Source organism: Lycium barbarum, chromosome 12 (genome assembly GCF_019175385.1).
Source record: "Lycium barbarum isolate Lr01 chromosome 12, ASM1917538v2, whole genome shotgun sequence".
NCBI lineage: Eukaryota > Viridiplantae > Streptophyta > Magnoliopsida > Solanales > Solanaceae > Lycium > Lycium barbarum.
In genome coordinates, this window is record NC_083348.1 from 99,860,728 (window position 1) to 99,875,010 (window position 14,283).

Sequence of the window (14,283 nt, forward strand, 5' to 3'; positions counted from 1 at the left end):
TCATCAAAGAGCACGCGCAGAAGACCTTTAGTGAAGATATCTGCGATCTGGTAACAGGACGGGACGTGAAGAACACGAACTTCTCCACGGGCAACTTTCTCACGCACGAAATGTATGTCCATCTCAATATATTTAGTGCGTTGGTGCTGAACTGGATTACCTGATAGGTATATGGCACTAACATTATCACAATAAACCAATGTAGTTGTCCGGATGGGACAACGGAGCTCCAAAAGAAGGTTGCGAAACCAACAGGACTCAGAGACGACATTAGCGACGCCACGATATTCGACCTCGACACTCGACTTAGACATAGTAGGTTGTCATTTGGATGACCATGAGAGGAGATTATCGCCAAGGAAGACACAGTAACCTGATGTGGATCGACGAGTTCCAATTGTGGTCATTTAGAGCACTGACAGGATTTCGTGGGATAGGCGAGATGGAGGGAGTGCTAGAAGTATTTAAGTTGAACGGTTGTTTGGGCTTAAAAATCCCATGTTGGCTTCTAGAGACCATGCGGGTGGGCTGCTGGGCAGTCACGGGTGGGGCAGTGGGGGGTAGGGGCAATGACCGTGGGGTTGGACTGCTGGGCAATGGGGGGGGGGGAGGGCTGATGGGCAGTCACGGGTGGAGCAGCGGGGGGGAGGGGCTGCTCGGCAGTGGGGGGGAGGGGCTGGACCGAGGGAACGACGGGTAGAGGAGGCTATGACAGAAAATGCAGGGTATATGGAGAAATTCCATGGTCCAAAAAATCATAATAAGTTGGGGTTGGTGAGTGCAATTTGGAGAAGGGAAATTGAGTTTCCTCAAAGTTGACATGTCTTGAGATGATGATTTTGTTGATGGATAAATCATAACATTTATATCCTCTATGATTCAACGGATAGCCCAAAAATACACACGGGGTGGATCTTGCTTGTAACTTATGAATAGTTGTAGATAGGAAAAGTGGATAGCATAGACACCCAAAAACCCGGAGATGAGAATAGGAGGGAGTTCGTTGATAGAGAACTTGCGTTGGTGATTTATACCCAAGGACTTTGGTGGGAAGTACATTAAGGAGGTATGTGGCCATTTGGAGAGCATGATGCCAAAAAGAAGGGGGCGTGGAAGAGTGGACAAGAAGAGTGCGCACTATGTTGTTAATGGATTTAATTTTTCTTTCTGCTTTGCCGTTTTGAGACGAGGTATGGGGGCAAGAAAATTGGAAATTTAAACCATTTGAGGAGCAAAAAGATTGAAAATGCCCATTGGCGAACTCCCGCCCATTATCACATTGAATGTTTTTAATGTCTCTTTCGAATTGAGTCCGTATTAATGCCTTAAAATATAGAAAAGTGGAATAGACTTGGGACTTGTTAGAGATTGGAAAAGTCCAAAGAAAATTACTATAATCATCAAGAAATAAAACATAATAGCGGTGCCCATTAGAACTTAAAACAGGAGATGTCCATAAATTACTATGAATGATATCAAACGGCATAGTAGTAAATGACAATGAATTATAAAATGGCAATTTAACATGTTTCCCCAAAGGACAAAAGGTATAAAAATAAGTTCGGGCCCTATTACATTCAATTAAGGGATTACTACGAAGAGAACTAAGGATAGCATTGTCACGACCCAACTAGGGGCCGCGACGGGTACCCGATACTTGTACCGAGCACCCCTTATCTCGTATCGTACTTTTACTACTAGGTGGGCCGTATAGACTATACCGTATTTTTTTTTTCTGCTGCTTAACGCTAACATTAATGTCATAATTGTAGACATGGACTTATAAACTTTGCTAGCACATTATACAACGACGAGGACCACAAAAGTACAAAACATCTGACTGTACATATCTGTCTACGAGCCTCTAAACAAAGTACATCTACATATACAAGAAGGACCGGTTCTACCGTGCCCGAATATGTACACAAAAGTAGTACCAAGAAACTGAGGCTCCGGAACAACTGGAGCGCTGCCACAGTACTGCTGATGGAGCTTCTAAGAGTCAAATCTGTCTACCTGTTGACCTGCGCGGCATGAAACGCAGCGTCCACAAGAAGGGACGTCAGTACGAGTAATGTACCGAGTATGTAAGGCATGAATAATAACATACAGAAAATATAGAACATGAATAATGACATAAAAGAGATATAGCGCATGTCATGAAGTAGAAACATAACCTGTACATATAAGTGCACGTTGGCGGATACCATGCATGCTTAGCGCTGCGGAACGTGCAGCCCGATCCATATATGCGTATACTATAACGTATTGCTGCGGCACGTGCAGCCCGATCCATATACATATAATACTTTGCTTTCTTGGAAAACATTTCTTTTCATATATATATATAACATAGAACATATCATATTGCCGAGGCGTCGGCTCCGATCCATTTAACCATATATCCCGCGTCCGGGACGATATCATGTACCATACTCCAACTGATCAGGTGGCTATGCGTCTATAGCGCCTTCTCTTTCCCAATCTTCCCCATATACATGTACGTATACTTATAACATATAAGCAGCATGCATTAGAGCCCAAAGGAAATCATGTCCGTATCGGAGTGACATAAGGTCGGTAGCCTGCGATTATCTTATGGAATAACCATGGTCACTTTGTCTCGCCTTGGAGGAACTAGTACTATTAGGCAAGACTATAAATAAAGAGTAGTATTAAGAGAAGACATATAATAAGATCACAAACCTCATAAGGTGTCAACTTGTATTCTTGAAGTCTTTAGAAAGTAGAATCATGTTCAAAGAAATAAGATTGAGGATTAGGAACTAACTCTATTTTCTCATGTTCATATTGAGTCCATAATTCGAGATTTTCAACTATGAAATCATGTTCGTCATAATCATCACAAAAATATTCTCATTAGAATAGTTACAATACTTATCGTTCGATAAACGAAACAATTAAGAAAATCCGGGAATAACGGGCCCACCTCGAGTCAAATGAGGTGGTGTACACGATTTACATACGTTACATTTCATGTCGTCACTTGTGAGAGTTTTAAGGTAGTCGGGTCCTATTTGTGCAAGTTCTAGATGTTTAGGCAATTTTTTAACATTTCATACAATATTTAATTCAATTCTACTGAATGAAAAAGGGTCAACTTCAAACTCGGATTTCTAGGAATAGGATTGTCCCCGAGGCTCGTATCCACCCTATTATGTCTAAGACATGCCAAAGAAGGAAGGGTGAATCCTTACATACCTTTTCCGCTTCATACACGTCTCCAAAATCAAGTTTCAAATTCGCCAAAATCTACAATTTGGTCACAATTACCAAATGTTAATTGTAAGGCTTTAAGATTTCAATCTTAACCAATACTTGTCTACAAAATTTTGGGCAGCATCTCCCCTATACATACAACATCCCCTAGATTTAACTCGGCTCAAATATCAACAACCATACCAACAACAATATCAATAATCATCACAAAACACAATATAGCATAACTAGTCTCCTTTCCAACATAGTGTAATAGTTTTCATTCCAACTTCACATTTTCAATTCAATACCAACATTCTCATATTCATTTACTAATCAAGATCACTCCAATACAATTCGGAACATTTCATATCATTTTACAAAATATTCACAAAATATACAAAATATACAAATTTTCCACCAAACCATAATCGATCCAAAACTTCTAATCTTCAACATACATATTCATAACATATTTCCACCTTCCAATTTCATCAACCATAATCATAATTCACATCTTAACAACTTCATTTCCATAATATCACAAAATCATTCTAAAGTGACATAATCTTCTACATTCCATATTTCCAACTTCCACCAAATTTATTCAACTTTCATTTCCAATATAAATTTCACCATAACCACAACTAGAATACAACATAAAATTCAACTCATATTATTTATACAACAATATACATATATGTCCACTTACATATATGCACACCCACTTTGTAAACTTCCATATTTCCATAAATTCTACTCATTTCTACATATTACAACATAAACCAACCTTCATAACATAATAAAAAGGAATTAATTCTTACCTTTCTCTCTTTTCTTCCTTCTTGGCTAGGACTTGTAACTCACAAAAATATGTGATTTCTTGCTCCAATGACTACTCCACCTTGCTAAGGACCCTTTAATTGGTAGAAAATGATTTTTGAAATTTTTTTTTTCTTTTTTTTTTTGGTCTTGAGCTTGGCCGAAAATGGCCCTTAGGTTTCTCCCTCTCTTTTGTTTTTCTCCCCTTTCTAATTTCTTGAATGTTCTATGAGTTTATGACTCATATATGACCCTTATATTAATTAGCACATGGAAATTAATAAAGTCCATGGGCTTGGGCCATTGTTGGCCGGCCACCCCTCTCTCATTTGGGCCTTATTATTTTTTTTTTGATTTTTTTGGGCCAACTCGGTTGGTTCCGAGTTGGGCCTAGCCCACTGACATTTCGACCTTAAAACCTCCATATCTCCTTGAACCGACGTCACCTGGGAACCCACGACCTATGGTTGGAAAGCTAATTCAATTATCTACAACTTTTATTTCTTGGTATTTTTCCAAATTCCAAACTTATAATACCGTTTTTGCCCCTAGAAGTCAGATCACCCGAAAACGTTTTCTTAAAAATATTCGTTTGGAAGACTTCCACTTTGATTTGGCCCAAGGGTCCTTCTTGAGTTGTGTTTAACTTCACATATGTGATTCATATGACTTTTCAGATGTCCCAAAAAAATCTCGATGTGTGGGCCCCACCTCAGCAAATAATCTGACGTTCAAAAGTACGGGATATAACAAGCATTTCCCGAATGGCCGAGTCGGGAATGCCACAAGCTAGGTGATGCAACAATGAAGGTGGATGGTGGAGTGGTCCATTTTGTGGCAATGATAGGATACAATTCCCCGGTGCTCTCACATCTCATTAGGCGGCTCCCCGTCGGTAAATCCTTCACAGAAAACCCAAGAGGATCAAACTCAACAGAAACATTATTGTCCTTAGTGGATTTACGTACGGAAATAAGGTTTTTGATGAGTTTTGGAGCATGCAAGACAATTCGGAGACGTAATTGAGGATTAGGTGGGGGTAGGGATGTATGACCATAGCCTCGAATTGGAATAGTGCTACCATTACTAACAAGGATTCCAGAATTATTGCTCAAATTAAAATAAGACGTGAGAGTACCTGAGTTGGCAGTCATGTGGGAAGTCGCTCCGGTGTCCATGTACCAATTATCATCCGGTTGATGCATGGACAGAGTGTGCATGGCTGCCTCCACGTCTGTCGGAGTGTACCCAGAATAGGTCGGACCATGCATGGAATAGGCCTGCTAAGGTTGTGGACCCGCACCGAGAATGCCGCTGCCGGGCCGCGGTGTGGTGGGACGCTGCTGCCACTGTCTCGTCGGATACGGGCAGGGGGGCGTTGGCCACTGCTGGGGCGGCCAGGCAGGCCAGTAGTAGCCCCCTGCCGGTGGCTGTCCCGTCGGCCATTGGCCGTTGCTGGTCTGTCCGCCGCGGCCGGATTTCCCGCGGTTGTTGTTGTTGTTGTTGTTCCCCTTTCCCTTGTTCCTGTTAAAATTCCTGCCACGATTATTTTCACGACGGTTAGTTGAATTATTGTTGCCGCCAGGTGGCGGGGAGAGAGTATTATTATCAACAAGTAGAGCCGCCGGACTGGAATCGCGGGCACGTTCCTTGGCTGCTGCGTCTTCGAGCTTGAGTCTGGAGCACACTTCAGAGAAAGAGGGCAGCACATCATTTTGCTGGATGGTGGTGACAAAGTGTGCATATGTCTCCGGTAAGCCTGCAAGGAGGCGTAAGACCATACGTTGGTCGAACACCGGCGACCCCACGTTGGCAAGCTGATCCGCGAGAGACTTGAGCCTATTGTAATAGGCCATAACCGAGCCGAAGTCGGCCATTTTTGTGGTGGTGAATTCAGTTTCAAGGTACGCTGCCCTTGAGTGCTTGTTATCTTGGAAAAGTTGAGCAACTCGATTCCAAGCCTTCTCTGCAACATCATCCTTCACGAGAATAGAGCTAAGAATATCATGAGATACGGTGGCGTATATCCATTGAAGGACCGCCGCATCTAACTGTTTCTAGAGCGGAAGGTTAGCCGCCTTTGTTGCGTTGTACGCGGTGAGTTCAGTGGTGTCAGTTGGTGGTATGATGTGTTCAAGTACGGAGTGGACGCGGGCTAGAACTTTGAATAGTGTCGCCCATTCGTGATAATGGCCGGTTTCCATGTCTAGAGTGATTGGGATTAAAGATTTCACATTCGTGACGGTTAAAGCAGAATGAAAATTTTTGTTGGCAGCCATTGAAGAGAGAAGAGGGAGGAGGAAGGGGTGGCGGCTACGTTTAGGGTTAGGAGAGAAGAGGGAGGTGGACGGCTAGGGTTTAGGAAGCTAGGGTTTTTAGGAGAAGCCTAGTCTGATACCATGTAGGAAATCAATCCGTGATTTGTATTGATGTATGAAAGTCATTATATACAAAGTAGGTATCTCCCTATCAGAATGATACTAGGCTAAATTATAGGACCTAATTACGATACATAAGGAAGAGAATATTTACAATATTTACATAGACTATTACATAGTCTATCAGGAATATTGCTATCTGGCGGTGTGGTTACATGTAGCTCAGTAGGTGTAATTATTCCAACTTAGTACTCCATATTTACACACCATCTCTATGAATGCATGACACATAATATAACATACTTTTTTTTATCACTGATCCGGCTTGGTTGGATCGTTAATTGTTACATATCGTTTCATAATGAATCGTATTATAATACGTACATCGTATTGCTTTGATGAATAAAATAATTGAATAGATTTTTATCATCTTTCATATCATTGCATAATATAATGTTGCACATGGGCATTTAAGAATAAACTTATAATATGATTAAGAAAAGTAGGGAAATGGGTGGAATTATTATAAAAAAGGAAGGATAAAAGATAAAATTATAAGTAAAGGCAAATTGAGAAAAAAGGTTAACGAAGCGATCACACCAAATCGGTCATTACATAAACTAGGACTTTCGTCGTTATATAAAGATAAATTTAACGGTACACCACAATGAAAACGTTATACTTAAAGTAATAATACGATACAATACAATAAGTAACAACCAGCCAAACAAGCTGTTAAATCACTTAACCATGATAAATTTGTACGAGTTTATACTATAAATAACGTGTGATAAGTATCTATCCCTTTTAACAAATTAAATAGTATCTTATAAAATTAAATGAGGGGAGTCTACTATATTTATCCATTAATTTAGCTATAATATGAATTAATCCATATAAAAAATTTTGGGTTAACACATAGTACTTAATTAATACTTTAATATTCCTAGTTGTCCACCCGTAGTGAAAATAAGGGACGAATCGGAATAGCCAATAATTTTTGTAGGTGGAGGGAGAATAATTGAAAAAACATATATCAATCTCAATTGTATAGTTCCATTTAGAAAAAGTTAAATGAAGTGGTTTAGAATTTGAAGTATTATGCTATGTGTTTAGTCATGTCAACTTCAACAATTAAACCTAAACAAACTTTAGACATAAAGATGACAGGCTATTGAATCTCTATTGTAGTCTGTCCAAAACCTAAATATCATCTAACAAACCTATTTTAAACCCTAGTGTTGCAGGGGAAAATGGAAGTTACCGTGGGATTAAAGCACGATGCAATGCTGCGTGATTTGAGAGGTGGTCAATAGACACAGTCACAGTGGAGCGAGAAATCCGGCAGAGAATATAGGGGTACGGATGAGAAGCAAATCAACACTATTAGCAGGATGCGGGAATCTGAAGAAAACGACAAGGGTCTGTATGGTAGGAAGAAAAATATTTTTTGGATTACGTTTTTTAGGAAAAGAAGTCACTTTCTTACTTATTAAGTATTTAGTGTTTGGATAAATAAGTGAAAAAAATATTATTCTAAAATTATTTTATGTATTTAGAAAACAATTATGGAAGGGTTGGTGGTGGGCCGTTGGCAAGGGTGGGGTGGTCAGGGGATGGAGTTTAGGGGTGTAGGCATGGAGATGAGACAATGATCTTACGATGAAAACTTGTTTTTTCTACTTCTATTAGAAAAATTATTTTTATAAAAAAAATATTTTGACCAGCCAAATATAGAAAAAATTGAATACCAAACACACCCTAAAAGAAGGGTGGTTTATCGAAAATAATACTCCCTTCCCACTAATTATGTGTTCTTATTATTTTTCTTTGATAATTTTATAACAATACCAATATTAAGACACGTTTAAGGTTAAAAGTTTCAGAAGTTTTGTGATCATACACAAATGTTAGTATTACATGCTCTTCTTGTCTCAATTTATGTGATGTATTTTTTTTTTAGCTCCCATTTGACCATAGATTTTGAAGTTGAAACTTGAAAATTTGAGATTTTAAAGTTGTGATTTTTGGGACTTAATATTGTGTTTAGACAGACATTTTACTTGAAAAAAATTTGAAATTTTGAGTGGAAGTCCCAAAAATCCAAAAATTAGTCTGGACTAGTTTTTGGATCTTGAACTTTTTTTGAAAACAGATTTTGAAAATCTGTCCAAAATCTATGGCCAAACAGATATTGGAAGATAATTTTTTAAAATCTCATCCAAAATCTATGGCCAAACGCTAGCTTAATATTTTTGAAAAAGTAATGACATTTTTATATATTTTAGAAAAGCTAATTCTAAACTTACATCTTAATCTTAGTATAATAATAGAGATATTTATAACTTATTTTAGACCATAAATTTGATATTTAGTCAAAATACAATACATAAATTGAGACACAAACAGTACTAAATAATAAAAATAACATTCTATTTCATAAACGTTCTGGTCAATCAAATAAATTCATGTGAATGAAATGAATTGAGGGAGTCCTTGAGATCAAAGTTTGGTTTGAGACTTGAGAGTGAGAGGGGTGGGGGGAGTTGGGAACAGTTCAATAATTGAATAGCCACGCTAATCCGACATTTCATAATATTGTCGGTACTAAATCAATGCATCTACCAGTCCACGTTTTCTCCTCAAATCTTTTTCCTGTTCCTACACTCCCTGCCTTTGAAAATAATGTTTTTTAGCGTCCCGCTCAGGTCTTTCAAAATTTTGGTTTCTTTTTCCCTTTTGTCCCCATTTACATTATTGCTTCATTTGGTAAATTTTGTTATAAATTTCACTTGTTTCATTCAACTTTGACTCAATTTATACTTCGGTTTTTTTTCACATTTCAACCGATTTTTAACGTATTACTACTATACTATTCCTGTCTCATATTCATAGTTATATTTTAGTTTTTGAGAGTCAATTTGACTAAATTTTCAAGTTAAATTGAATTAGATTAACTCAATTATTTTAAATTAAGATTAAAATATTTTAAAATTATATGAAAAGTACTACAAATTGCATTTCTTCTCATGTCAGTATGATGAAAGAATGCATTTTAAAATGTTGGTCAAAGTTCACGTAATTTGGCCATCGAGAAACGCAACATGGCGATTAACTTGGGACGGATGGAGTATTTATGAACATCCGATTCTTGTAGCTTGTTGTAGAACTCACTCTTCTTTGTCCGAATGAAAAGGAAAAAGTAAATGCTGTTCGCTGTTGCACTTGCCAATGATTTTGTTAAATTAATACAGTTCGTTGGTATAAAGTATAGATATTCAGTTTTTTAGTTTGGTTTAACTAGGATGTGATTATGTGAAAGAAGATACTACTAGGATATGATTATGTGAAAGAAGATACTATATATTTATCTAAACAACAGTCAGAATAACAATATAGTAATTCAGCACTTGCAACATCTTTATATCATTTGTCATGTAACTATGTGGAGGCTTATACTTATTATACCAGCAATTAATTGTGTCGATAATATATACTGTCATCAACTTCGAATAATTAAATAATGTTGTAAATGCATCTCTAAATTAATGGAAGTGAAGAATAAACTATTATCAGCGCCGACCCTCCTCAATGATAGATTTGGTCTTTATTAATGAATTTATTGAGTGAATTAGACACGTTCATTTTTATTTTTACCATACTAAATTAAAAAATGGAGTGCAAGTTGAGGCATAATAGTAAAATAATGTTGCTAGTCACAACCTACAAAGAGCCTCACCTCTAGTTATAATACTTCTAAAAGAAAATTACACTTGCACATAATGGAGTTAAGAGTAGCAAATAGGTGGGTAGTATAATGTCATAGCCGTATCTATTACTCCCTCGTGAGTTGTACTGAGCGCAGCGTAATTATAATTAGACAACAAAGTAAATGCATAACTGTAATTGAATCTAATAAAATCGTGCTTAATTAACAAGCAGAATCCTGTATGGTTTTGTATGTACATGTATAGGAATTGGCCAGCAAAACCCTCCATTTATGAGCCAACCCAAAACAAAAGCCGTTTTCGAGCCGTCTGAATATATCCATAGCTAGCATAGGAAAAAAAAAAAAAAAAAAATAGCCCCTGTTAAAGCTGCTCTCTGTTCTTTAGCACATAACCCTCAGAATTCCTCAGTACCTTGTTCCACTGACCAGAACTCAGATTCTCTCTCTCTCTACTAAGTACCTGAAATCTCCCATATAAACCCCCACCACATGTTTCCATAAAACCCCACATCTCTCTTTTCACTTCATTAAACCTTATTTAGCAAAAGGAAAACTCTGTCCTTCTCACTTCTAAGTTCCAACAACAAAAACAGTTAAGCGAAAATGCCTTCTGATGTGAGTGAAAGAAGAGTTACCAAACAACAACAAGGAGGTGCACCGGCACCCGAACCGGAGCATCTTCCTTGCCCACGTTGCGATTCAACCAACACCAAATTCTGTTACTACAACAACTACAACTTCTCTCAGCCACGTCACTTTTGCAAATCTTGTCGCCGTTATTGGACACACGGCGGCACTCTTCGTGACATCCCCGTTGGTGGAGGTAGTCGCAAAAATGCTAAAAGGTCACGTACAATCACCACTAACTCCAGTGACGGCAGTAGCTGTTTGTCATCCACGCTCTCTCCTCGCGACTACCATCACGCGCCTACACCATCACACGTGTCTCCGTTTTTGGTTCCTCTAACAACCGATCATCATGGCGGGGTGAACATGTGTGGGAGTTTCACTTCGTTGTTGAGCAGTACTCAAGGGCCTGGTGGTCTTTTAGCACTTGGTGGGTTTGGGCTTGGAGTTGGGTCTGGAATTGAAGATATGGGCTTTGGGCTTGGAAGGCCCATTTGGCCATTTCCTGGAGTTACACATACCAGTGTTGATGGAAACAGTAATGGTGCTGGAGCTAGTATGTTGGGAAGCACGTGGCAGCTTGCTAGTGGAGAAGGAGGATTCGTTGGTGCTGGAGGAGAAATTTTTAATTTCCCAGATCTTGCTATTTCTGCTCATGGAAATGGTATGAAGTGATTAGATTGTTTAGGGAATTACAAATGGATTTTGTTACTTTAGGGGGTACTTGATGTTTTTTTAGAGTTTATATGACCTTAGCTATATCAAAGAAAATGCCAAATCCCAGAAAAAAATCAAAACTTTTGTATATTTTTGGTTTTCCTTTTGCACCTTCTTGGCATCTGAAGTGTTGGTCTTAGAATTTAGGACAGCAGTTCCTCGATCATCAGTTGTAATTTGATGGAGAAAGCCTTTGAAATGGTTGTATTTTGTTTGTTGCTACAAAAATGTCCCTGTTTACCGTTCTGCCTCTTCTTGTTTTCTACTTATCGTGATTTGAATATGCACGCATTTTTTGGCTCTATCTAATGAAGTGTGATTTTACTAAAAACCCATTAACGTTTGGTTGAGACGGAGCTAGTATTTTTATCTTAAAAATTCTTAATTTCAAATCAATCATTTCAAGTATTAATAACTGAGTTTTAAATTTAGGTACCGTTTGGCCATAAAAATTATTCATTTTTTTTCGAATTTTTTTTTCACTTTTTTACGGAATCAGCGTTTGGCCATAAAAATTTCGGACATACCAAAAACTCAAAAAACTTGTTTTTTAATTTTTTTTTCACTTTTTTACAACTACATTTCACCAAAAACTACTATTTCAAAAATTATGGCCGAACACAACTTCAACTTCAAAATCCAAAAAAAAGTGAACTTTTTTTTTTTTTTAATATCTATGGACAAACGGGGCCTTAATATGTGAACATATTCAATGAGTTTTTTCACAATAATATTATTTAATAATTATTGTTTTCAATCGAATCGACATTGGAGCTTCTATCCCCGCACCTAATGGTCGACATGAGGTGTGTAACTATGGCAACCTAGCGTTGGTACATCCCGTGCTTGGCTAGTCGGCATATTCATAATTCAAATCTTTGGAGCATTGACCGGTTGGTTTATATCAGGTTAACCATATCTTTAGTACTGCTATCCCAAACTAAAAACCATATATACAAAAGATACTGCTGTAAAAAAGAATTACCATAAGAGCTAATCAACACCGATAATTATCCCACGTGTTTCAAGAATTCCAAAGATTTCTAGACCTCAAAAGTCTAATTCATCCAAAATCTACTCAACTAAAATTAAATCTAAGAAGTAAGATATAAGGGGATGTGTGATCGCGCAGCACAAAGGACGCCGGAATCAAAATGCCCCAAAAAAAATCATTTTGAATTAAAATACCCCCAACAAAAAAAATGTTACAAAAGTACCTTTAGCGCAGTAAAATACTGCGCTATAGTACTTCATGGAGACGGAGTCGTTAAGTACTATAGGGCAGTATTTTACTGCGCTATAGAAATCTTTCTTTCACCTATAACGCAGTAAAATACTGCGCTATAGGACTCCGCCATTTTCCAAAACATTACATTTTCACTCCTTTTTATGTAGTTTATCTTTTCTGCGTAGTTTAGCCGTATATTAAATATGCTTTGAGATTCCGGAACTTCAATATTTTATATAGAACTCTAGTTATATTTGTACAATTAATAAAATAGGCTCAACACATCAAGAATACGCAATACTTTGGATTGTCGTTTTAGTGGTTGAAAAGTGCTCGAAGTCCTTTTTTGTTTGAAGACTTTAGTCATTAGCTTTAAGTTATTTATCTTTTAGGGTTTCGTCTTATTTTAAAATTAATGCTTAACTTTATTTCGAATGTGTCACGTTTTTTTTTATTATCAATTTAGGATGTGAAACTATAAACAATAATAAAGACTAAGATAATATTTATAAATATGCAAAAAATATATAATATTTACGATAAATTGTACAACACTAATGTATATATACTATCGAGGATGGGTCCCACATGTAGTATGCCGGAGACTATCTCTAGGCCTAAGGCTCATACCATCCCCACCGCCCTCGCCATCGTCTCCATCGCCCTTTTTCCTCTTAATAATCGGGCGCTCCAAGTCATGATCATCTCCTCTTCCCCTAGCCCTTGCGCCCTAAACTAGAATGTGTTTCTTCTTGGGATCTAGTCCCGCTGGCACGCTCAGAACCTCAGGCTGAGCTAGGTCTGGAAACTTGACCTCTTTCTCGTCAGGAGTCGCCACCGCGGGCGCCGAAGGATGAACCTAAAAAATATATAATAATTAGTACCATTTCTTATTTATATTGAATACATTAACGTTATTTATTTAATCAAACCTGTGTGTCAACGGGCGCCTGAGATGGGTCTGTAGGCTCCTCAGATGGGTGTGGTGGTGAATATGAGGTAGTCTCCTGGACGAGATGCTGTTCGAAGTCCAAGTAAAGGTTATAAAAATTAAATAAATATTTACCTTATATTGAATAAAATTAGTTTTAAGTAAAAAACTTGCATGCGCCTCAGTAGTCTCATGAGAAGACACCTCTACCTCGGCAAGCTGATGAGAATACTCCTGAACGGGTAGCTCCTATGGACCCACTAGCGCCGAATCCTAAAATATGAAAAAAACGAAATAATAAGTAACATACATATTTAAAATAAGTACTTTAAATAATCAAATATGCATATTAAATATTGACCTTATATTGAATAAAACAAATTTTAATAAAAAGCTTACCTGTGGCTCGGTAGTCATATGGGAAGACACCGCTGGCTCGGCAGACCCATGAGAACACGCTTGAGTGGGTGGCCCTGGCGGACCCGCTGGAACCGAATCCTAAAATAAAAAATATTACTAAATAATGAGTAACATATATATATATATATATATATATATATATATATATATATATTTAAAATAAATAATTTTAAAGAAACGAATAAGTATTTTAAATACTAACCGGGATCAA

General features: G+C 37.6%; 1 protein-coding gene across 1 annotated transcript; it reads left to right on the plus strand.

Moving 5' to 3' along the window:
* Positions 1-10,284: 10,284 nt before the first annotated feature.
* Positions 10,285-11,721, plus strand: LOC132621505 (dof zinc finger protein DOF3.4). Its single transcript, XM_060335800.1, has one exon. The coding sequence runs from the start codon at positions 10,753-10,755 to the stop codon at positions 11,449-11,451; it is 699 nt and encodes a 232-aa protein (XP_060191783.1). The 5' UTR covers positions 10,285-10,752; the 3' UTR covers positions 11,452-11,721.
* The last annotated feature ends 2,562 nt before the right edge of the window (positions 11,722-14,283 follow it).